Source organism: Oryctolagus cuniculus, chromosome 1, assembly GCF_051225735.1.
Source record: "Oryctolagus cuniculus isolate XC-2025 breed Fujian yellow rabbit chromosome 1, ASM5122573v1, whole genome shotgun sequence".
NCBI classification, from domain to species: domain Eukaryota; kingdom Metazoa; phylum Chordata; class Mammalia; order Lagomorpha; family Leporidae; genus Oryctolagus; species Oryctolagus cuniculus.
Window position 1 is genome coordinate 145454305 of NC_142867.1, and position 25338 is coordinate 145479642.

The 25338-nt window shown below is 54.5% G+C and overlaps 1 protein-coding gene across 2 annotated transcripts in view; it reads right to left on the minus strand.

Annotated features, from left to right (window-relative positions):
• The window catches only part of PHF2 (PHD finger protein 2), an 87844-nt gene that overhangs the window by 23663 nt on the left and 38843 nt on the right, over window positions 1–25338 (minus strand). For both annotated transcript variants that reach the window (XM_051846981.3, XM_051846983.3), the window contains exons 2-5: window positions 15249–15334; window positions 10467–10581; window positions 3687–3847; window positions 1492–1633 (exon numbers count right to left, since the gene is read on the minus strand). In XM_051846981.3, coding sequence (XP_051702941.3) covers window positions 1492–1633; window positions 3687–3847; window positions 10467–10581; window positions 15249–15334 — 504 coding nt within the window. The remainder of the gene's footprint in view (window positions 1–1491; window positions 1634–3686; window positions 3848–10466; window positions 10582–15248; window positions 15335–25338) is intronic.

A 25338-nucleotide genomic window follows, 5' to 3' on the forward strand; every position in this document is an offset into this window, starting at 1 on the left:
GCAAGGGAGAGGGTCCTTGGCCAAAGGACAGCAGCCCTGTGCACAGAACATGGCCCCTGCTCCCGCAGCCCGGGCCTGAGACTCAGGTCTGATCAGGCGTTCACACCCCGCACACCACAGGGACTGGCCGTCCCATCTGCCGACACGGCCCCCGACTGCCTGGATTCCTCGGCTTGGCAAAGTGAGGTGCAGAGCCAGACCCTCCCAAGTTGGCATCCCGTGTGACGGGTACCTGCACGGCAGGCACGCTGTGGTCTGGGGGTCACTGAGAGCTGCCCCGGGCAGCACCTTGGCTGAACGTGGCAGTCTAGGTGACATCTTGGGGACGACTCGCTGAGGAGGTGGAGACCACACTCAGTAGCTAGCGAACAGAGCGGAACAGGTGCCAGGGCTGGCCCACCAGCCCCAGCCCACACCTGCACGAGTGACCCAGTATGGAAGCGGCTCACCACCTGCCGTGGCACCTGGACTGGGCTGGGGTCAAGGGAAGCAAAGGCAAGATCCTGCGGGGCTCACGAGGGAACTCCAGGGCCAAGCACCATCTGCCCCTTGCTCCGCCCCTCTGTGAGGACCCTTCCGGCCGGGGCATAAATGAAGCAGGCGGCGACACAACCTCCCAGGGTTCTTTGGTGCCCTGGAGGAGACTTTTCTTAAGAGGAACACACAGGAGGCTGCTTCCTCTGGTACCAGCCCATCTCCCTTTTTGCCTCTGCTATCAGGAAGCTCAAGCAAAACCCCATGTCCAGATAGAGTTTCCATGGCTTCTGGTGTACTTCTGCATTCTCTCAGTGTGGTTTTTGACCCTCCCTGTATTTTTCCCAGCCTCACATGTGCTTTCTGGAAGACACAAAATGTCTCAATCTCCAACACACACCTTCCATCTAGAGATCTGAAGCAGACCGCAGGGGAAGGGGCCTGACCGTGGCGAAGCTGAAGGCCCCAGGAGGAGGGTACAGAATCCTGGGGACAAGGGCAGAGCTGGCAGCACTGTCACCAGAAGCAGCTGGGATCCCACCCACCTGACCAAGGCTGCCCCGACCCTGGCGACTAGGTGCTGATGGCAGCACCTGGGCCTCGTGGGGCGAGACTGCCAGGGCACATCTGTGCGGGGACCTCATTGCCTAAGCAAGGGGGCCAGAGGAGCCGGGCCTGGGGCGGGGGGCAGGTGCAGGGCAGCGGCCGCTGGGAGCCCATGAGAGGGGCTGCACACACGTGTGAGGATGCCATGGGCACCGCAGGGGCGTGTGGTGTGGGTGTGAGCATGTGCGCCCTGAGTGTATGCCTGCTGGAAGGAATGGCTCTCCCCGCGGAGGGGGAGGGCACGGGCGGGGGGCTCCCCACCTCTGCATCACTCTCATACTCTGTCAGAGGAGAGAAGCAACAGACGGCGGGGTGCCAGGCCCGGTATGTCACTCCCAAGACCGTGACCGGAGCTTCTCCGCCCGCTCCCAGGGACGGCTGCCCCCGATCCCTGGCCCACAGCGCCCGCACCTGGTGTCGGAGAACTCGAGGTTGGTGACATTGAGCACACGCTTGCGGCTGGTGCTATAGTAGTAGTCCACGAACTCCTTCAGCTTCATCTTGCAATCCTTCTGCTTGGTGACGTCCGTCACGTCCACGCTCCGCTCCGGCCCTGGGGAGGTGGGGGCATGGGGGTGGGGCTGAGTGCCCAGCAAGGTGGCCCATCGAGGCCGGGACCCGTGGAGCAGATGCACACCCTCTGCTGCCCTCACATGAGGCACTGGCTGCCGGCTGTTGGACCTGAGACCGTGGGTGCTAACGTCTGTCCCCTTCCCAACTCTCCCAGCTGGACAGAGCTGAGGGTGGCCATCTGCCACCTGCACAGGTGGCCAGGTCAGCAAATATAGATCCAGATGCTTGGTCAGCTTGGACTTCAGGCAGACAGTAAATATAAAACATGCCCAATGTGTCTACACTTGGAATATGCAAGTGGATTCGTGATCAGCTGAGGGGCGGGCGGGCTCAGCAAGGCAAGAGGCCACTGGGATTCCCGTGTGCAGATGGGGCCGGGTCACGAGAGGTGGCGGCAGGTGCTGCGGCTGTCCCTGTCCTCACACACAGATGCTCCCTCCCCCCTGGATGTGGGGAATTATTCAGCACCCCCAACCCCGCGCCCAGCAGACCCAGGGGCCAGGTGCAGCATGTGGGTCTGGCCTGCAGTCGGACCCAGAGAGCGGAATATAAAAAGCGCTTTGTAGTTAACGGGGGAGGAGGAACCCGGGTCTCAGACACCATCCCAGAACTGCCGCTCAGGCTGTGGACCACAGCAATGGAACTGTGCTGTGTGTCCTGGGGTTCTCGTGGGTGCAAAGATGGAAGCAATGAGATCCACTCTAAAATACCTCAGAGGGAACAGAAGAGTGAGGTTGGCAGAAAACCAGCCACAAGCTGGGGGTGTCTACAGCCAGTAATGGGACAGGGGCTCACCATTCATTCCCCTCATTTTCTGTGTGTTTGAAAAGCTCCATATTCAAAACAAATGTTTAAGAGGTGAGAGAAAAACACAAAAGCAATAAAAACCAAGAGCCATCTCCTCCCCCACTCTACAAGGACAGCAGCCGAGGGGCAGGGCCTGGGGGTGACAGGGAGCCCACGGCCTCCAGGGAGAACGGGTCCCTACCTCCCACCGCTGTGGAAGCGGTGAAATTGGCTCCAGTGTGGGAGGAGCTTGGAGAACCGCCTGGCGCTGAGCAGCCAGCAGCGGTCATCCCTGGCGCTGGCCTCGTGCTGGCCTGGTGAGCAGGAACGCACCACACAACAGCCCCGTGGAGCCCTCTGCTGCATCCCAGAGCCACAGAACAGACCAGCAGGCACGCCGTCTGCACACAGCTGGGCAGCTCCAGCCATGCCACCCGCCCTCCCCGAGAAGAGCCCCATCAACACTCGGCCCAGGATGAGCCCTTCCTGGCCCTGCCCCCGGGCGGCTCCAAGGTGGCCCCCATCCCCCTGCTTCCCACGTGAAGTGCTGACAGCTTGTGGGGATGGTCCCATCGGGTCCTTCAGCACCCCACACGGGGAGCTGTGGATGAAGGGAGCCAAACTCAGGGCGAGGAGCCACCTGCCCACAGGACCCCGCCCTGTGTCCCCTCTGGGTCCTGAGCGTTTGCCTCTTCGGGGTTTTTCCTGCTCCACCTACCACAACCCAGGCACTGCCCCGAGCACCCGAGCCCTACAACCACTGGGGCTGCAGAGCCCGGGCCTGCAGGGGTCAGTCCCAGGGGGAATGCAGGGTGTGCCCTCCCCCCACGGCATCCGACATGGTCACCTTCCCCCAAGCACACAGGCCCTGTGTGTCAGTCCTGGGGGCTGCAAGAGGACACGCAATGGCAGCTGCTGACGGGCTCAGCAGGGGCCAGAAGAAGCCAGGAGGCAGCCTTGGCGTGGGGGGGGGGGGGGAGGTGGTGGTGCAGCTGGGGACAGCACAGCCCCAGTGTGGCAGTGAGGACAGGACAGGGCCTCGTAGCTCTGGGATCCTAGGCACGGCAGTGTCACGTGGCACCCAGCAGTGGTGGAACTCATGGCTGGCAGGACCAAGGGGGCCACATGCCTGATCCAAGAGCCCCGGGGTACGGCCAGGGCCCTGGGGACAGAGGGCAAGGAGTGTCCCCAACACCCTCCAGCTCGGGCCCCATGCAACACCACGGAAGGGACCACACAACACTCACCCACGTAGTTCTCGACGTCACTGACGTAGAAGGTGGGGGCTGGGACAGCCAGGCCCAGCCCGTCTTTCTTGGGGACCAGGATGGGCTCAGTGAAGCCGTGCTCCTCCAGGTAGCCCAGCGTGAGCTGGCCGCCCGGCACGCGGGCCACCACGTCTTCCGCACTGCAGGGGAGGCACGCATCAGAGGTCGGCAGGGGCCTCAGGGCACGGGGGAGATTGAGCTGCACTTGTCTGCACCCCTCCTGACCCCACCACCTGGATAGGCTGAGCAGGCAGGCCCCTCACGCACCCCTGCCCACGCAAGAGGGCTGGCCAAGCTCCACTCAGCCCTGGTTCCCATGGGCAGGGGCTACCAAGACTGAAAGGGGCCCAAGAGGGGGCCAGGTTCCCTTTTATTCCAGGAACGCCCCACCCAGCCACCCTGTCCCCATAGGACTGCCCCAGAGGAGGTGACCGGTGAGTGTCTGGGCCTGGCCTGCCCCCTACTGGACACCGCCACCACTGCAGGGCCAGAGGCAGAAGAGAAGGGGCCCACAGGTGGAGGGTATGAGTGACCATCACAGGCACGGACATGTCCTGGCATCTTCCAGCGGACATGGGAGCCCGAGGAGAGCATAGTCTACTCGAAGCCACATGCTGGAGGCCCTCTCGTCCCCACCCCTCCTCCAGAGGCTGCCTGGCCACCCACAGTGAGCAGCCCCCTCTCCCCTGCACTGGGTTGGGCACTGCCTGCCCTGGGCCCCGGAGCCACCAGTCCCACAGGAACTGGTGACCATGGGGCAGGCTCCCCTGGGAGGAGCGCACAGGGCCCCACCCACAGCTGAGCACACTGCTGAGGGCCAGTGAAAGACAGAGACCCCGCAGGGCCTGGGAGGCGAGGAGACCCCCAACAGGCAGACGCCTCGGCTAGGAGACCGGATCCCAGGCTCCGGTGTTGCTGGTGAGGCTCCCGATCATGCCAAGTCCCAGAGTGGGGACCTGGCCCCAGCAAAGGGCAACCACAGAACCCTCCTGCAGGGACACAGGGGCCGGGGGCGTGGCAGGGGGCATGGGGGCTACTGAAAACGCTCCCCTCCCAAAGGGAGGCTGTGCAAGCCAGGAGCGGGTGTGGGGCCGGGGCGGGTCCCAGGAACCGAGGATGACCGAACCACGGAACCACGGAAAAGCAGATTTTCAGATGGACACGAGCAAGCGCGTTCAAAATGGTAACAAAAAGATGGGGGGAAAAAAGCAAACAGGGAAATATGGGAACAGACTGGGCAATACAAAACCAACTTTACAGAAATCCCAGAAAATGTGATGATTAAAATGCGAAAACTCAAAACGGCAGAAGGAAAGAAAGGAAGGGAAGGAGGGTGGAGGTAGAGAGGGTGGAAGAGAGGGAGGAAAGGAGTATCATATTCTTAGAATTATATCTACGAACCAAACTGAATCTGTTAACAACTATTAAACATTTTTTTTAAATAAAAAAAATTTTAAACTCAATGAATGTATTAAATGGTAGTGGCTGAAAAGTAGTGAATTTGGGAAAGATGTGCAAAATGACACAAAGACTGTGCGAGAAATGCTAGTGAAAGATCAAGTAGAGGCTGGTGCTGGGGCCAAGCAGGGTAAGCGGCTGCCTGCGACACCAGCATTCCACAGGAGCTCTGGTTCGGAGTCCCAGCTGCTCCGCTTTGGATCCAGCTCCCGGCTAACGCACCTGGGAAAGCAGCAGAGAATGGCCTGAGTCCTTGGGCCCCTGCTACCCATGTGGAAGACCCAGATGGAGTTCTGGGCTCCTGGCTTCAGCCTGGCCCAGCCCTTCCACCTGTTGTAGCCATTTGGGAAAAGAGGAGATCTCCACCTCTCCCTCTCTGTCACTCTGCCTTTCAACTAAATAAAATATATCTTAAGAGAAAAAAAATGGAATATTTTTCAGAATACTAAGATATGACTCCTCAAATTAATGGAGCTTGCTGAGCTCTGAGCAGGATAAACGAAAACAAATGCAGATGTACGACTTCAAAGACAAGAGGAAAGTCGTAAATGTTGGCAGAGAAAAAAAAAGATTACTTACCAGAGACAAAACAAAAACACAGCCCTGAGACTGCCAACAGACATGTCATTAGCAGCACAAGATGTCAAAAGACAACAAAATAGCATCTCCAAAGAGTTAAAGGAAAAGAACTTGCACTCTAGAACGTCAGATACATCTTGGAGAGGGAGACGCACTCTGGAATAGGGATGAAAAGAAAACACTGTTGGACCGAGTTCAGCACATCGGAACTCAAACGGAAGGAAGGAAGAATTCAAAACCCGAGGAAAGCTGACTTACAGACTCCGCGCAAACACTGTATCACAATCCCAAGTGACTTCTTCCAGAAACTGACAGAGCAAACCTGGAATGCTGAATGGAAACGAGGTACTCACCGTGACCAAAACAGTCTTTAAAAAGAACTAAGTTGGAAGATGCTTCGCAATTTCAAAATTCACTTCAAAACTACAACAATCAAGACCGGGTAGCCCTGGTGTGAGAAGAGACATTGAGAGGAATATAGAGAGTAGAGGAGGATAGGACAGGACAGGACAGGACAGGACAGGATAGGATAGGACAGGTATACAAAGCGGAGGTGTTAGCCTGGTGGTGAAGATGCTCCTGCCCCACACTGGGGTTCCCAGGCTTGACAGCCTCTCTGGCCCCCGAATCCAGCTTCCAGCTAATGCGGATCCTGGAGGCAATGGTGGTGACGGCTCCAGTGACTGTGTCTCCGTCTCCCACATGGCTGACCCAGACTGAGTTCCTGGCTCTCACAGCTCTGGTCCCAGCCCAGTCCTGGCTGCTGTGGGCATCTGGAGAAGGAACTAGCAGATGGGAGCTCTGTCTCTCAAATAAATAAAATTTTACAAAAGAAAACAGAATGATGTCCAGAAATAAACCCTTCCATCTCTGGTCACTTTTCACTGGAAGCACTGAGACCATTCAGAGCAACGTCTCCCGGACACAGGACGGGGAGAGCTGGGCACCCACAGCCCTCACGAGTGGACAGAAAGACAGCAACCTAAAGCGGGGCACCTGCCCTCCGCTTTCATCTCCACTGGGAGCGGAGCTCGGAGGCCCCGCCCCACCTTCACAACAGGAGACAAGCCAAACGAAGGAAACACCAACCGTGCCCTTAATCTCATCAGAGAACTGGGGTCAGAAGGCAAACAACCGCCCCCAAATCCGGGAGAAAATCATGGTGAGGCCGCCTGCCCCAGACAGCGGCTGCAGGGGCAGCAACGGGCAGGCACACCAACGGTCACTTCTCTCTGGGACCGCCTGGCTTCTCCCTCCACAACCACCATCCGCTTCCCATGGGCAAGGCCTCCGCCTGATTCAGGCACGGGAGGGGAACACTCTCCACCAACATAAGTCTGCCTTCCCGGGGAAGCCACTTGACCAGGCTGTCACCCGGCAGGAGCACCCCACCCTGTCCTGTCTTAGGTGAAGAGGAGAGATGATTAGACCACAGTCCTGGGTCGACAGCACATGCTCACCCACAGCCTCCCCGCCACGGTTAGAACTGCCAGCAGCGAGACAGATGCTATTGGATGCTCAGGGAGCAGGCGAGAAAAATACACAAGGAAACTATGAGGAAGCAGTCTTTCGTACCTACAGCGGGAGCAATTTTAACTCAGCCCAGCTCCCAGCCAGATTAACACAAAACCTCATACCTGCTTACCTCAGGCCCTGGCACCTGGCACCATCACCTCCAGCTCTTAACAAAAAATACAAGGCAAGGAAAACCACAGCCTAAAGAGACAAATTGGGCACCGGTGCTGTGGCACAGTGGGTTAAGCCATGGCCTGCAGTGCCAGCATCCCATATGGTTGTGGGTTAGTGTCATGGCTGCTCCACTTCTGTTTCAGCTCCCTGCTAACGTGCCTAGGAAAGCAGCGGAAGATGGTCCAAGTGCTTGAGACCCTGCACCTACGTGGGAGACCTAAAAGAAGCTCCTGGTTCTTGGCTTCCACCTGGTACAGCCCTAGCTGTTATGGTCACTTGAGGAGCGAACCAGCAGTCTTATCTCTCCTCTCTCTGTAACTACCTTTCAAATAAATAAATCAATCTTCCGAGAGAGAGAAAGAGAAGGCAGCAGAACCAGATTCAGATATGGACAGATCTTAGGAAATTTAAAATAATTAAGATTAATATGTTAGGAGCAGGGGCTGGCATCATGTTGCAGCAGGTTAAGCTGCCCCTTGCAATGCCAGCATCCCATATCAGAGTGCCAGTTCAAGTCCTGGCTGTTCCACTTCCAATCCAGCTTCCCGCTAACGCACCTGGAAAAGCAGCAGAGCATGGTTCAAGTACCTGGGTAATTGCCACCCATGTGGGAGACCCAGATGGAGTTCCTGGCTCCTGCCTTGGTCTGGGCCAGGCCCAACTACAGAGGCCATTTGGGAAGTGTACTACTTTATGGAAGATCTCTCTTCTTCTCTCTCTCTGTCACTCTGCCTTTTAAATAAATAAAAATAAAATCTTAAAATGTTAGGAGCACTCATGGGAAAAGTGAACAACATGTAAGAACAGATGGGTACTATAAACAAAGAGATGGAAACTCTAACAAAGAACCCAAAGGAGATGCTACAATTATTTTTTAAATGGAAACTATAATGGAAAATTAGAATAGCCTCAAAGGGCTCACCAGTGGACAGGACACATGCCAAGGAAAGAATCAGTGAGACTGAGGATATAGGAAATCCCCAACCTGTAATGCAAAAACTATGAGAGAGAGAGCTTGAGTGAAGAACACGGAAGAAACATGGATGTACAGAGGGTGTGACAGGTGCCCAGTAGGAGTATCAGAAGGAAAGGAGAAAGGAGAAGAAATAGTTGACGTAATAGCAAATGAGTTTTTCAAAATTAATGACAGACATGAATCCACACTTGCAGAAGTTCAGACAACACCAAACAAGAGAAATACAGGAAACCCCACACCTAGGTACACCACGTTCAAAAAGCAGAAAAACCAACGACAGCGTATCTTGAAAGAAGCCAGAGGAGAGAAAAACTTGCAACAAGACGAGGAAGTGGGGAAAATTATGCATAAAACAGCTGTTCAAAGCCGCTGGGAATGGTCCCAAGACTACACAGCAGATGAAGGCATGCTGATGCAAGAAAATCTACAAAACTCAGTGAGAAAGGCACGCATCTAGGATGCATGGACCAAGACCACTCCCTCTCCACCTCACACTCGGAGGATGGAGTCTCCACTCCAGAACACGGCGGCCAAGAACACAGGCTGCCTCCCCGCCGGCTCCCAGCTCCCTGCTAGCAGCCTGGGAAAGCCATGGAAGATGGCTCAAGTTCTTGGGCCCCTGCACCCATGTGGGAGACCCGGAAGCTCCTGGCTCCTGGCTTCAGATTGGCGCAGCTCTAGCTGTTGCTGCCAACTAGGGATGAACCAGCGGATGGAAGACCTCTCTCTCTCTCTCTCTCTCTCTCTCTCTCTCTCTCTATATATATATATATATATATATATATATATATATAGCTCTGACTTTTCAATAAATAAATAAATCTTTATTAAAAAAAAAAAAAGACAGTAAGTCCACTTCCCATCCACTGCGATGGTCACGATCGAAAGGCCAGGCAGTAGCCAGCACTGGTGCAGGGGTGAAGAAACAAACCCCGGCGCGCTGTGGGTGGGGTGCACAGCGGTGCAGCTGCCTTGGAACAGGCTGCCAGAGGCGCCCAGCACCAGCCACTCCGGGCCTGCAACACGAGCACACACGTGCACACAGGAACGTGCACTCAGGGTAGCCACAAAGGGGAACCACACAAATTCCCATCGCCTGCTGAACGGGTCAGCAGAACGCGTGTGTCCCCACCCTGGCGCATTATTCAGCTGCTAAAAGGATGACGCACGGACACACGGATGAACCTTGCAAACTTCCTGCTGCCTGGAGGCAGCCCGCCACGCACTGCATAACTCGGCTGAAATAAAACACCCAGAAGCAGCGAGTCTTCTTGTAGATAAGACAGTAGCTGAGTGGCGGCTCAGGGCTGCGGAACAAGGGGGAGAGGGGGCGACGGAGGAAAGGCGATGGGGGTGATGGGAACGTGCTACAAGTGGTGCCCAGATCTGTGACTGCCCAAAAGCCACGGCAACACGCACCCTGAACGGGTGGATCGTATGCTGGGTAAACGGTATCTCAGCAAAGAAGCCGGGGTGACACAGCTTAGGCAGAGAGGGGCAAGAGTAAGGCTGCCTCGGGTCTCTCATCACAAGTCTCTCAAGCAAGAAGGGAGCAGGAGGTATTTAAGCATCAGGAGAAAACCCCACCAGCTTGGAAGGCTGTTGCCAGGGGGTGACACCACACACAAACACACACACACACACACACACACACACTCACTCACGAATACAGAAGAAATAGACTCAGACAGACAGACGCCATCTAGGGCGCTCCAGGGCACGGGCAGCTGCTCCGACTGGCCCTTTCCCACTGGACGCCTGCTCGTCCTCCCAGCTTCTGCCCTCACGCAGGACAGGGGTGCAGGTGGCCGGGGTCAGAAGAGAAACCACGAGGGAACACCGGGCAGGCTCACAGCCGCACCGGGTGGCCAGGGGTCCCTTCTACCCACAGGAAGCGTGGTCACCAGCACTGGTGCCCCTTTTCCTGGGAGGAGCTCACACAGGGGAGAAGCGGGCTCTGCTGCAGGAGTGGGGGGCGCGCCTCGCTGTCCTGGAAGAGGCAGCCCCCGCAGCTGAGGGCTGGGCACACCCCGCAGCGTGGGGGGACGGGGCCCCACCTGGGGAAGGTCCGGCTCCGCAGCTCCTTGATGAAGAGCTGGCTGCCGTTCTGCACAGGCTTCACGTCGGCCGTCGGCCCCGCGCCGTGCTTGTGCCAGGTCCGCTTCTTCTTCACTACGGGCGAGACAGGAGGCAGCTTTGTCACCCTGCAGTGCAGCCCCTGCCCAGCGCCCACCCCTCAGGCCCTCTCCCCAGCCCCAACAGCACCTCCTCACCCCCGCCCCCTCCACGCCCGTACACAAGTGCGGTGAGGAGCCACCTCTCCCAGCCTCAGGTCCCCTCCACACCCCACGAGTCTGGATGGCACCAGACCCAGAAGCACATGTGCACACGCACACCTATGCACCCACCCCACTGCACTGTAAGCCCTGGCACACTCCCAAACTCTCATGCACACACGCAGGCACTCCCACTCCTACTAGCTTTGAGCACCCGTGGGAGGAGGGCAGTCTCCTCCCTACCCGTTTCCCTGACACCCACGCAGGTGCTTGTTCAGGGCAGACAGAGTAACCTGAGGGTGCAGGCAGACAGATGCTCCCCTAGGGGGCTCCCAGCTGGGCCCGACCTACGCAAACCCTGGAGCCACGCAGACTGAATGCAAGGGCCAAGCCAGACAGGACCCACGTGGCACCTGCACTTCCCAAACCAGGAAAGGCGGGGACAACAGAGCAGGGGCCTTGGTGATAGAGGGCCATGTGCCCCCACTCTCCTGAGTCTTGGTGGTTATGGGGACAACAGGAGCTGAAGAGCACACAGTGAATTGTCACTGTCCCTGAACAAGATCTGCAACTGGTGCAGCTCAGGATGGGGCAGGGGCTGGGTAGGGAGGGTTCACAGAGATGGTTCACATTATGCTCCTTTGGTTTGCAGAGATCCTTCACATTAGGCTCCATCTCCCACCCACTAAGTGATACAGAAGCCTGGCCAGGGCCCGCAGTGTCAAAGCTGGAGGTGACTGAACCATCTTCTGGCTGTGTGGCCTCAAGCAAATTGCTGGACATCTCTGTGCTCACACAAGCTGTGTGGAGTGGCCAAGGCCGTATGTCAGCCCAGCACTGGCCCGAGGGCTCCACTTTCCCATAGCAAAGCCACCTGTGCTCACACAAGCTGTGTGGAGTGGCCAAGGCCGTATGTCAGCCCGGCACTGGCCCGAGGGCTCCACTTTCCCATAGCAAAGCCACCTGGGTGGCAGGTACTCAGTCAGGGCTAGGTGCTCCTGTGAGGCCTCCCCGTACTCAGTGTCAGAGTGACACACTGTGGGCACAGAAAGGTCATCTGTGAAAGGACGGGGTCTCCCAGAGGGCCTGGAAGAGGTGGTGGACGTGTCTGTCCTGGGAACCATCACACAGGGACGGACTCAGCTCATCCCATGCCTCTACCCACTCTGTGTCTACCCGAGCCAGGCAATCCAGGGCCACGGGCAGCACCGAGCCACCCTTCTGTTGCCCACTCTCTCCTAGCACATCCTCACAAGTCATCTGTAAACGCTCACCAAGAGGCTTGGTGCCGAGCAGGTGCCACCCTGGAGCCTGCTCTTCGGGGCTCATACACACAGGGCCCCGGGCTGGCCCTGGTGTGCAAGTGTGGACCGGGGCAGCCAGGTGACAGGGTAAGCAGGGAAGACACTGTCCACAACAGCAGCCCGAGTCCTCCCTCCCCACGATCACGCCTAACCCTCAGCAGCTCTGCACACTCCGATGTCCTGCAGGACTTGGGCTGCATCAGGAGGGACCAGTGTACCGCAGGTGCACGGACTGCAGCGATGACAGGGGCCTGCCTCATCTAGGAGCCAGAGACACGCATGTGATCTGTGGGGCCCACCAGTGCATGCAGGGATGGGCGGGGGGAGGGCAAGTTAGAGACCCAGGCTGCAGATGGCTCAGGCAGAGCTAAAGACTGTCCTGCCCATCTCTGGGCGGCAGTGATGCTGCAGCTAGGGGAGGCCATGAGACAGAGGAGATGGTAGCCCCAAGCAGTGCAGGGGCCACGGAGGCTGCGTAGAAGGAGAAGGGCCGCCCACAGAGTGGGGCCTGGAGGTAGGAGGGTGGGGGCAACCCCAGGTGCCCACCTCCACAGTCACTACTTCATCATAGCAGCCTGTGCCCGAAGACATTCGCTGTGGCACCTGTGTCCCCTTCTTTCCTCTCCATCGACGAAGAGACTAAGCCAGGGACATGGCCCCAGGTCAAGGTCTCCATGGAAGGTAAACGGAAGGGCATGGACACAGTCTGACTCCTGCCATTGCCCAGCAAGGCAGGCCCTGTCCCAGGGGGCCACGGGGGAAACTGAGCCTTGGGACAGTGGTGCAAGGCTGAGCAGTGACACAAAGGAAGTGGGGGAGGGGCAGCTGGCACTTCAGATTCTCACCCCCAAGAGTCGAGTGGCCTCTCCAAGCGGCCGAGGACAGCATGGGGATGCTCAGCGTCTCACCCCAGCCCTGCCAGGCATGACGTGGCAAACACCCAAGGGACACAAAGTGAGTTTGGTCCATCAGGTGCTCCGTGATACCACAGAGCCACTTCTCACTGATGTGCCCGCTCCTCCTGCACCCTTGTCACACAGAAAGCCCTGCCACGCGCCCATCCAGAACCTGGGCCCTGGGCCAGACCTGTGTCAGGCAGGTTAACAGTGGTGTCCATGGCCTCGCCCATGGGTGACAGCCCAGAGCCACTGCAGGGACACACATCAGGCCAGTGGGGGCAGGGCCCTGCAAACCTTCCGACGTGGCCTTGCTAAAGAAGAGGGGAACCGTGAGGCCCTGACTGCAGGCACGGCTTACTCTGGGCGTCAGCAGTGTTCCCATCCTGGTCCCTGTCCTGCTGGGAGCCCCTCCCAGGCCAGGGCCATGAGGGCAGAAAGGGCAGAGGCAGGCTTGAGGCCCCCAGGGGATCCCAGGCACAGACCATGGGCTGCAACTTCTCCGGGGATGTGGAACGAGTGACCTGCCCTAATGATGCAAAATCCAGCTGGGGGTCAGAAACAGGCACGGGTCACAGTGCTGGCTCCCTGCAGAAGGTGCCAGAACCATGCACCTTTGTCCCTGACGGAGCACCATGTTCCCCAGTATTAACACTGAAGAGTCGGACTCCCAGAGGGCACACAGCATGGTCAACATCCGTACACACACGCATGCACACACATACACAGGCAAAAACAGACAAGCACACACAAACGCAAGGTCTTCAAAAAGTTCATGGAAAATGCGTATCATGAAAATATTATGCAGGTATTTCAAAACTCTTCAGAAATAAACTCATCTTTTAATTCCATTTCCAGGAACTCATTCAAGTGCCCCATCTATGCCCATGTACACACACCACACACAGGTGACAGCCAGGCAGAGGCTGGGGCCCTGCTCGTGGCAGTCCCACTGACTGCTGGTCTAGAGCACGGTTCCCTGGGTGCTGGCTGTAGGAGACCGGAAGGGGAATCTGCACTTGCCTCTGCCGGCGGGCAGGTCCGGGAGATGCACACACACTTCCTGGGGCAGGCAAGTTGTCAGCACTGGGTGAGGGGTTTCTGAGACCCCGGGGACACTGGAGAAGTCAGAGCTGTGTGCTCAGCCCTGCTCAGCACCCATACCCACCACGACCCAATCCCAGCCTGACTCCCACAAGAGCCCCACCACACGAGAACGCTGCCCTCCGGCCTCACAGCTGTCACCAGAGGACGCATCACCAGCTTGCCTTGAAGGGCCATCAGCCTTCTCGCCTTCCCCCACCCGTGTGCTGAGCGCACTGGACGGGCTGCCGAGGACGTGGCAGGGAGCAGGGGATGAGATCAGAGCAAAGGCAGTCTCCGCGGTCATGTGGCTGGACACAGGCCAGGCACTAGGTGCTCAGGGCCTGGAGGGGCCAAGAGAGAGCGGCAAGGTCCTCAGGGTGGGGAGACCCCGCCTCCCGGCTGCAGCTTCATGAGGTGCCAGCCCACAGAGCTGGGGTGCTGGGCCTCCCCTGCTGCCTGCACCCAGGCTTGTGACCAGGCACCAGGAAGGGGCTCACTTTGCAGGGAATGGTGCAGAGTGGCCGTGGCTGGAGTCAGACACACCTACGCTCCCTGCCCTTGGCTCAGCAGGCCCAGGGCTCGGGCCACCGGGCTAGGAGCAGCAATTGGCCAGGGCCACATCAGCGGACAACTTCAGTGCTCACACACACACCTCATACACTAACACACACACACAGAGCTGTGTGCCTTCAACCCGCAGGCCAGGCACTGTTCCCCACTAGCGCCTGCACCTGAAGCTTCGGCTGCGCCAGCCCACGTGCATGCGGCTTGCAGCACAGGAGCCCCCAGGTGTCACCACACACAAGAAAGATGGGGGAAGGGAAAGCCCTGGGGACACACACAGCAGGGGAACTGGGAAAGGCGGGGCCCTAAGAGTCCAGTCCCTGCAGAGGAGGCCAGGAGGACAGAGGCACTCAGAACCCACCTGCGAGTGGCAGCGGCCAGCCGGGCCGAGAGCCCTGCACAGCCGCTGCCTTTCCATTCACCCAGTCACCACATCCACACCCCTGGCTCGAGCCACAAGCTGAGTGTATGACCCCTGCCCAAGCCTTGAAGCCCTGGGGTCTGTGCACAGCTGCCACCGTGAGCGGGGGTGGTCAGGAAGGGCCCCAGAGGCCAGACGCAACCCTTGGCTAAGCCAGCAGCTGTCCCCAGGTGCTGACACCATCATCTCACTACCCATGGTGTTTCAGCTCCAGCGGCCCAGGGTGCAGACCCAAGGAGCCCGTGTGCACGCAGCCAGGGCGAGGGGTGGCCCTGTCAGTCACGGTACTTACAGGTGGACTTCCCGTGGGTTTTCTCGCAGTTCGGGCAGTGATAAATGTCGATGTCTGGTGCCTCCTCCTCTTCCACCCCAACACAGCTGAAACGGAGCAAACACACCATTACCAGGTGTTCAACCCCACTCGGGCACCTTCCGTCTGCCAAGCCCCGGGGAGGGTCCCTGCTTGCATCTGGGCCCCAGCCAGACGGAGCAGAGCTGTGCCAGGACCGTGGTCCACGGCGGGGCACACAGCCGCTGCCACAGCCACCCGGAAGACCCCGATAGCCCCCCTGAGGGGCAGAACTCGCCAGGGGCAGCCTGGAGCCACCCACTGGGCCATACCACAGCCACCTTCAGCTCTGCTTCAGAGAGTTCAGGGCAAGGCCCACGTCCAGCGACTCCAGCGCCCAGGACCCCTCAGTGCGCCCCCCTTGAGTTCCTCCAGCCCTGCAAACCTGCACAAGGACTGAGCGCTAGGAGAGCTCGCCCGGTATACAGATACGGCCTTGACACGGGCCTCAGGCCACTAGTCAGCACCAAAGGCTTTGCCCTAAGACATCCTCAAGCGTCTACAGAGGCAAGGCTGGCAAATGGAAATCTTCAGCCCTCTGCATGGTTTTGTTTTGTTTTGGGGGGGAGGGGGGTTGAAAGTGACAAGACGCAAGAAATGCATACAACTATAAGATCCCAGTGGACGGAGGGCAGGCCTGGGAGCAGGCAACTCCCATGAGAAAAATGCACCAAATGAGCTGGAAAATCCTTCCACATTTTCCTCTAGCGAGCACTTAAGTGTAAATAACACTGGCTAGCAAATTTAAAACTCCCCTTTTCCCTGGGGCCAGCCCAGATCGCCTATGCAGGAGGCGCTCGGGACAGCAAGCGTGGAAGCCACGGATGTGCCCCGAGCAGCCTGGTTTTACTTCGGGGAAGCATACGAGGCCATCAACAATTCAAGTCTCCAAAGCTGCTTTTAATCACGTTTAGTGTTTGCTTTAGTTTTCATCTGGGGTCTCAAGGGGGCTGACGCTGATGTTATACTGCTTATACCTCAGGAGGGATTTTGTACGACCACTAAGATGCAAAGGTAAGGTGACCGGGAAACCGGGACAGATGTGTCCCTGCACACAGGGCGTGGCCCAAGGCTGGCCAGGAGCCCAAGCGCCCCGTGCCTGCTGGACAGCACACCCCCCAACAAAGACACTTCCAGAACACTCTTCAGCAGAAGAAAGTGTTCCACGTGGCACGACCACCCTCTCTGTCAGAACGTTGCAAACAGCTTAAAAACACACTTAGAGGGACCAGCCATGTGTCTGCCTGCTGTCCCTCCCTGGAATGGAATCGTCCACAGCCAGCAGAGGTGAGGAACAGGACCACGCTGGCACAGGTTCTGAGCCACTGACACAAGGGAACGGAGCCAGCGACCGGACCAGAACCCGGGGTTCAGCTGCGTCAGGGGGAGAGGCAGGCGGCTTCCCCTTTAAAATGCCCAAGCTTGAACTGCTTTGGGAGCAGCAGACCGCAGTGCAGATGTTGGCCTCAGCCTCACACCTGTCCACACATCGGCACAACGGAGAGAATCCACCAAACCAAAAGGTGGCTCGGACTCCAGTCTGCCTGACCACGAAAATGAGAGAGAAGACGAAAGTCAGACATGAAGTAAAGACACTGCCACTGACCCTAAAAAGCAAGGCTCGTAAGAGCATGCTATAAATCATTATAGGCCAACAAGCTGGATAACCTGATGAAACGGACAAATTCCTAGAAACATAGGAACCATTGAGGTGACCTCAAAAAGAGATAGGAAAATGGAACAGGTCAATAACAAGAGAGGGACTCAATAATAATAATAATAATAAACTCCCCAAAATGAAAACCACAGAACCACCAATGGTGAACTCTACCAATTTTTTTAAGATGTATCTATTTATTTGAAAGGCAAGTTACAGACAGAGAGAAGGAAAGACAAAGAGAGAGCTCTTCCATCTCCCATGTGGGTACAGGGGCCCAAACAATTGGGCCATCTTCTGCTGCTTTCCCAGGCTCATTAGCAGAGAGTTGGATCAGAAGTGGAGCAGCCAGGACTCAAGCAGGAAATCCCTTATGGGATGCCAGCACTGCAGGTGGCAACTTAACCCACTATGCCACAATGCTGCCCACAAACTCTATCAAAATCTTAACACCAATTAAAATACAGGAGACTAACACCAGTCTTCAAACTCATCCAGAAGCTAACAGAGGAGGAAAAGTTTCCTAACTCTATGAGGTCAGCATTACCTTAACTCCAAAGCTAGACAAGACACTACAAGAAAAGTACAGATCAGTATCGTGTATGAATAATGATGCAAAAATCCTCAACAACATACTAGCAAATATAAACCAGACGCATATTAAGGGGACTGTACCCTATATGACCAAGTGGGATTTATCACAGGAATGCAAGGACAGCTCAACACAGGAAAAGAAGCCAACGCTTCCAACCCTGAGGCTCACCTCTGACAGCAGGGAAGGACACAGCCCGGCGCTGGAGGCTGGGAAACAGAAGCTGAGCTTTTCTCCCGCAGCCCACGAGGGCACAGCTCGTGAAGGGGGTAGAAGATAGGAGGAGGAGGCTCACCCTACCCTTCCCCCCGGCTGGTACAGCTCCTCAACTCATCCCTCTGTTCCTGCCTCTCCCAGTCTCTTCCAAACCCTCCTCCTCCCTAAGATACACCACACTGTATTAATACAATGACAAAAAACTCCACATGTTCATCTCAATCAACAGACAAAGCCTTTAGCAAAATCTAACACTGCTTCATGATAAAGACACTCCACAAACCAGGAACAGAAGGGAGCTTTTTCAGCATGATGAAGTCCATAGGGACATATGAAAAACCCAGAGCTCACATTATATGCAATGGTGGATGGATGAAAGCTTTTCCCAGAAGCCCAAGGACCAGCCAGGATGTTTGCGATTGCCACTTGACTTTCACGCAGTGTTGAAATTTCAGCCAAAGCAATTAGGCAAAAGAACAAAATAAAAGGCATCCAAATGGAAAGGAAAAAGTAAAATAATCTTCATTTGTAAAACACACATTCTATATAGCAAAAAATCCTAAAGAAATCCGTACACAAAAGAGTTGCTAGATCTAATGAATAAATGCAACACAGTGTAGGGAGCAACATCAACATCCCAATACCAGTTGTAGTTCTGTGTACTAGCAATGAGCGCTCCGAAAACTAAATCAAGAAAGCAATTAAAAGAGCATCAAAAAGAATAAAATAGGGGCCAGCGCCATGAAGTAGTGGGCTAAGCCTCTGCCTGTGGCATTGGCATCCCCCAAATGGGCACTAGTTCGTGTCCCAGCTGTTCCAGCTCTCTGCTAAGGCCTGGAGAAGCAGTGGAAGATGGCTTAAGTGCTTGGGCCCCTGTACCCACTTGGGGGACCTGGAAGAAGTTCCTAGCTCCTGAATTTGTATCAGCCCAGCTCTGGGCGTTGCAGCCATTTGCAGAGTGAACCAGCAAATGGAAGACCTCTCTCTCTATCCCTCTCCCCTTCCCTCCCCCCCCCCCCCCCCGTAGCTCTGCCTCTCAAATAAATAAGTAAAAACATTTTTTAAAATATGTATTTATTTATTTGCAAGTCAGAGTTATACGGGGGGGGGGGGGGGGGGATCTTCCATCCAATGGTTCACTCCCCAGTTGGCTGCAACAGCCGGAGCTGCGCCAATCCAAAGCCAAGAGTCAGGAGCTTCTTCCAGGTCTCCCATGCGGGTTCAGGGGACCAAGGACTTGGGCCATCCTCTACTGCTTTCCCAGGTCATAGCAGAGAGCTGGATCGGAAGTGGTGCAACCAGGTCTCAAACCGGCGCCCATATGCGATGCCGGCACTTCAGGCCAGGGTGTTAACCCACTGCGCCACAGCACTGGCCCCATGGGTAAAAGCTTTTTAAAAATAATCCAGAAAACCAGAGACTTTGGTAGACTGTTTAAAAAAAAAAAAAAAGCCAAATAACTACAAAAAATTTAAGCCAGGAAACCAGCAGATTCAAGATTTGCACACTGTTAAAATAAAGTTTAAAGGCAGAAATAGACAGAAACACACACTATGACCATGGACTGGAACACTTAAAAGTGCTAAAACTTAATACTACCAGAGCAATCTATGAATTCAATGCAAACTCCAGAAAAATCCTAGCATATTTGTTCACAGAAATGGAAAAGCTGATCCTCAAATTTTTATGGAATTGTCAGGGATCCCAAAACAAATTTCAAAATGGAAAATAAAGTTAAGAGTATCTGTATCTCTGTTTCGAAATTTACTACAAAGCTACAGAAATGAAAACAGTGTGGCACTGGCATATGGATAGACACGTGGACCAAAAGAATTGAATGGAGACTCCAGAAATAAACCCATACTTTAATGACCAACTAATTTTTGACAGGGGTTCTAAGACAGGGAAGGAATAATCTCTTCAATAATTGTTGTTGCAATAAGTGATTAACAGTAAGGAAAAGAATAAAGTTGGATGCTTCCTTCCCATTCTGTATAAAAGTTAACTGAAAATGGATAAACAGCCTAAATACACATAAGACTTAAAATTATAAAATCTCTTAGAAGAAAACAGAGAAAAATCTTCCTGATCTTGGATTTGGTGATATATTCCTAGATAGGACACCAAAAGCATGAGAAACTAAAGAAGAAAATCCAGACTTCAGCAAAATTTAAAACTCTGTGCACTGGGCTAGCACTGTGGTGCAGTGGACTAAGCCTCTGTCTACAGCGCCAGCATCCCATATGGGTGCTAGTTTGAATCCTAGCTGCTCCACTTCCAATCCAGCTCCAGCAGTGGAGGATGGCCCAGGATCCTTGGGTCTCTGCATCTGCGTGGGAGACCCAGAAGAAGCTCCTGGCTCCTGGCTTCAGATCAGCCCAGCTCCGGCTGCTGCAGCCATTTGAGAAGGGAACCAGCGGGTGGAAGATCTCTGTCTTTCCCTCTGTCTACAACCCTGCCTGCCAAATAAATAAATCTTAAAAAAAAAAAAAACAAAACAAAAGAAAACTCTGTGCATCAAAGCACACTATCAGCAGAGTAAAAGGGCAACTGAAAGAATGGGAGAAAATATTTATAAAACACGTATCTTACAAGAGTCTAAACCATATAAAGAATTCTTATTATAGCTCAACAATAAAAGGCAAACAACCCAATTTAAAAATGGGCAAATGACTTCAACTGACATTTTTCCAAAGACACGCAAATGACTAACGAGCACATACAAAGATGCTCAGTCAGAACTGCAGTAACACACCATCTCACATCCACCAGATGGCTGCAAGTCTACTGGAAGAAAAAACTATTGATGAGAACGCGAAGAAATCATAACCACCTTACAGCAGAGAAGGGAACGTAAAATGGTGCAGGGCACTGTAGGCAAAGGTTTGACACTTTCTGGGAAAATTACACCTAAGGGGCCAGCACTGTGGCACAGCAGGGTAAGCGCCTGCCTGCGCAGGCGGTATCCCACACTGGAGCGCCAGTTCAAGTCCCGCCTGCTCCACTTCCAATCCAGCTCCCTGCTGGTGCACCTAGGAAAGCAGCGGAGGAGGGGCCGAACACTTGGGTCCCTGCCATCCGTGTGGAAAACCTGGAGGGAGTTCTGGGCTCCTGGCTTTGGCCTGGACCAGCCCTGGACATTGCAGTTATTTAGGGAGTAAATCAACAGACAAAAAATCTCTCTATATCTATATCTATATCTATATATATATCTATATCTATATCTATATCTATATCTATCTTTGTGTGTCTCTCCCCCTCTCTGTTACTCTGGCTTTCAACAAACAAATCTTTTTTAAAAAGAAAATTCAACATAAAACTACAAGTCCATTCATAGGTAAATATCTCAGAGTTAAGAACAGGTATTCAAGGGGCCGGCACTGTGGCGTAGTGGGTAAAGCAGCCGCCGGCATCCCATATGGGCGCTGGTTGGAGTCCCCATTGCTCCACTTCTGATCCAGCTCTCTGCTATGGCCTAGGAAAGCAGTAGAAGATGGCCCATGTCCTTGGGCCTCTGCACCCATGTGAGAGACCCAGAAGAAGCTGCTGGCTCCCAGCTTTGGATCGGTGCAGCTCCGGCTGTTGCAGCCATCTGGAGAATGAACCAGCAAATAGAAGATCTCTCTCTCTCTCTGCCTCTCTGTAACTTTTTCAAATAAATAAATAAATCTTAAAAAAAAAAGAACAGGTATTCAAACAAGTCCTTATACATAAATAACAATATTATTCACCATAACCAAAAGGTCCAACAACAAATAAATGGATACACAAAATGTGGTCTATAAAACAAGTTCTGCTACATCCCACAACATGGATACACCCGAAAAACATTCCCCTAAGTGAAAGAAGTCAGCCACACAGGACTAACAACGTGATCCCATTTATATGGAATGTCCGTTAACAGGTAACTCCAAGGAGACACAAGGCTGACTCCCTGTGCCAGAGGGTAGGACAAGAGAGGAATGGGAGTCATGGCTTGGTGGGTATGGAGTCCCCCTTGGAAATGAAAATGTTTTGGAACTGGATACAGTCAATGGTCACATAGTACTGTGAATGTACTAAATGGCACTGATTTATTTTTAAATGGTTGATTTTATGTTATGTGAATTTTATCTCAATAAACTTGGGCGGGGGGAGTCCTGGCCCTGAGAAAATAACATCGCCACCATCCCATCATCACCATCACCACCATCTTCACTATCATTAATATCATCACCATCACCATCATCACCATCATCTTCACTATCATTATCACCATCACCATCATTGCCACCACCATCTCCAATCACCATCACCAATCCCATCATCACCATCACCAATCCCATCATCACCATCACCACCATCTTCACTATCATTAATATCATCACCATCATCAACTTCACCATCATCACCACCACCTTCACTATCATTATCACCAGCCCCATCACCACCATCACCACCATCTTCACTATCATTATCACTACCACCACCACCATCATCACCACCATCACCACCACCATCACTACCACCATCACCACCATCTTCACTATCATTAATATCATCACCACCACCATCACCACCATCTTCACTATCATTCATATTGTCACCATCATCAACTTCACCATCATCACCATCATCACCACCATCTTCACTATCATTAATATCACCATCATCACCACCATCTTCACTGTCATCATCATCAACACCACCAATCCAATCATCACCACCATCACCACCACCTTCACTATCATTATCACCATCACCATCATCGCCACCACCATCTCCAATCACCATCACTACCATCTTCACTATGATCATCACCATCACCAATCCCATCACCAATCCCATCATCACCATCACCACCATCTTCACTATGATCATCACCATCACCACCATCTTCACTATCATTATCACTATCACCATCACCACCACCATCACCAATCCCATCCTCACCATCACTACCATCTTCACTATCACCATCACCATCACCATCATCACCATCACCACCATCACCATCATCACCATCACCATCCTCACCATCACTACCATCTTCACTATCACCATCACCATCATCACCATCACCACTACCATCACCAATCCCATCCTCACATTCACTACCATCTTCACTATCATCATCACCATCATCACCATCACCACCACCATCACCATCATCACCATCACCACCATCTTCACTATGATCATCACCATCACCATCATACCACCATCACCACTGCCACCAACCCCACCATCGCTAGGCCTGGCCGAGCACTCACCCACACGGGTGGCAAGTCAGGAACCCTAACTGCTCTCTTTTACAACCCTGTAACCACAGGGATTTTATGGCTCCTATTTAAAAGACTAAGGGAAAGAAGAGATTAAATGTCTGCCCCACTGGAGATAGTCCTGCCCTTGTCTTTGGGGCACGTGCAGAAGAAACTGAAGCTGGCAGACAGCTGGGTTGCCTGTCCTGGTGTGATGACCCCACAGACCCGGTGGTTACGGCTCATGCCCAGGGTGTCAGACTAAGCCCACCAGACCACCAGTGAAAGGCCCTGCACAGGTGGCTCTGCCGCAGCTGCCATAGTCCTGAATCCTGCGAATACAGCCTGTAGTCTAGCAAAAGATCTTGAGAAGATAAAGTTCACTATACCACAGAAGACAAACCGAAGCCAAGTCCAGGTCTAAAGTTAAGTGTTATAGATAAAGACATAGGGGCCAGCACTGTGGTGTAGCAGGTAAAGCCGCTGACTGCAGTGCCAGCATCCCATATGGGCAACAGTTGGAGTCCCAGCTGCTGCACTTCGGACCCAACTCTCTCTGCTATGGCCTGGGAAAGCAGTGGAAGATGGCTCAAGTCCTTGGGCCCCTGCACCCACATGGGAGACCCAGAAGCTCCTGGCTCCCCACTTCGAATAGGCTCAGCTCCAGCCATTGCAGCCATTTGGGGAGTGAACCAGCAGACGGAAGACCTCCCTCTCTGTCTCGACCTCTCTCTGTAGCTGTCTTTCAAATAAATAAAAATAAATTAAAAAGAAAATACAACAGATACAGCAAAGTGTTAATATTCCCACTCTGGGGCCAGGGCTGTGTACTGTGGGTTAAGCTGCCACCTGTGACATTGGCATCCCATATAAGCACCGGTGGGAGTCCTGGCTGCTCCACTTCCCATCCAGCTCCCTGCTGATGGCCTGGGAAAGCAGCAGAAGACAGCTCAAGAGCTAAGGTCCCTGCCACCAACGTGGGAGACCCAGATGAAGCTCCTTCCTCCTTCAGCCTAGCCTACCTCCTTCAGCCAATTGGGGAATGAACCAGTAAATGGAAGACCTCTCTCTCTGTAACTCTGACATTCAAATAAATAAATAAATAATCTTTAAAAAAATTCTCACTCTATGAACTTTTTTTAAAAGGATTTATTTATGTATTTGAAAGTCAGAAGTTACACAGAGTGAGGAGAGGCAGAGAGAGAGAGAGTCTTCCAGCCGCTGGTTCATTCCCCAGTTGGCTGCAATGGCCAGAGCTGTGCTGATCCGAAGCCAGGAGCTTCCTCCAGGTCTCCCATGCGAGTGCAGGGGCCCAAGGACCGGGCCATCCTCCACTGCTTTCCCAGGCCACAGCAAAGAGCTGGGTAGGAAGTGGAGCAGCTGGGACTCGAACTGGCACCCGTATGGGATGCCGGCACTGCAGGCAACAGCTTTATCTGCTACGCCACAGCACCAGCCCCATCTATGAACTTCTTAGTGAGAGAATCGCCTCAACAGAAGAAAAGGACCCAAACCAGGTAGAAAGAAAAGCACATGAGGGCTGGACACATGGGAGGGCAGGCACAAGACACAGGGCCAGGAGGGGCCCAGGACGAGGCGGAAGTGCTGCCAGGGGCCCCAGCTTCTCCTCAGCGATGCTGTTTTAGCCACATCCCAAGGGCAGGCTGAGTCGGCGGACAGGGGAGCTGGTCTCCCTCCCGAGTACCCTGGCCAGCAGGGCCCACCGGGTACTGTCCCACAGCTACCTCTGAAAGGCCAGCGAGCCTGGCTCACCTGGCTCACCTGCGACAGAGGGTGGCAGAGAGCTTCACAGGGCAGTCCTCCCTCTCCCCAGCTCCACTTGGGTCCTCCACCCACCAGGAGCTGCAGGCTGGGAAGGAGCTGGGTCCTTTGCCTTCACACCAGTCAGGGGCTGGCTGGCCCAGGAGCTGGACCAGCACCCACACGCACCAGCAGACCCCTCGTCAACCCCATCCTGCCCCACATCCATGCTCTGTGTCTGGTGCCCCCGGCAGCTCCGGGCCATCTCTCGCCTGCAGCATCTGGAGCAAACAGACGGTGGGAACCGCCCACGCGGCTCCTGTCCCTGGCTGAGCTGTCCCACCTAACCTGCACAGCACCGCCCTCCCAGGCACTGGTGCTGACCCTGTGGGCAGGAGGTCCAGGATGCACCTGCTGAACTCAGCAAAGACTCCTCCAGGCTCACACAGCAGAGCCAGCAGCCCCTGCCCACGTGAGACATCAGCAGTGCCCAGGAGTGAGATCGAGGTGCTCACCCCAAGTCCCAACTCCCCAGCATTCCCAGGCCAAACCACTCAGTGTGATGAG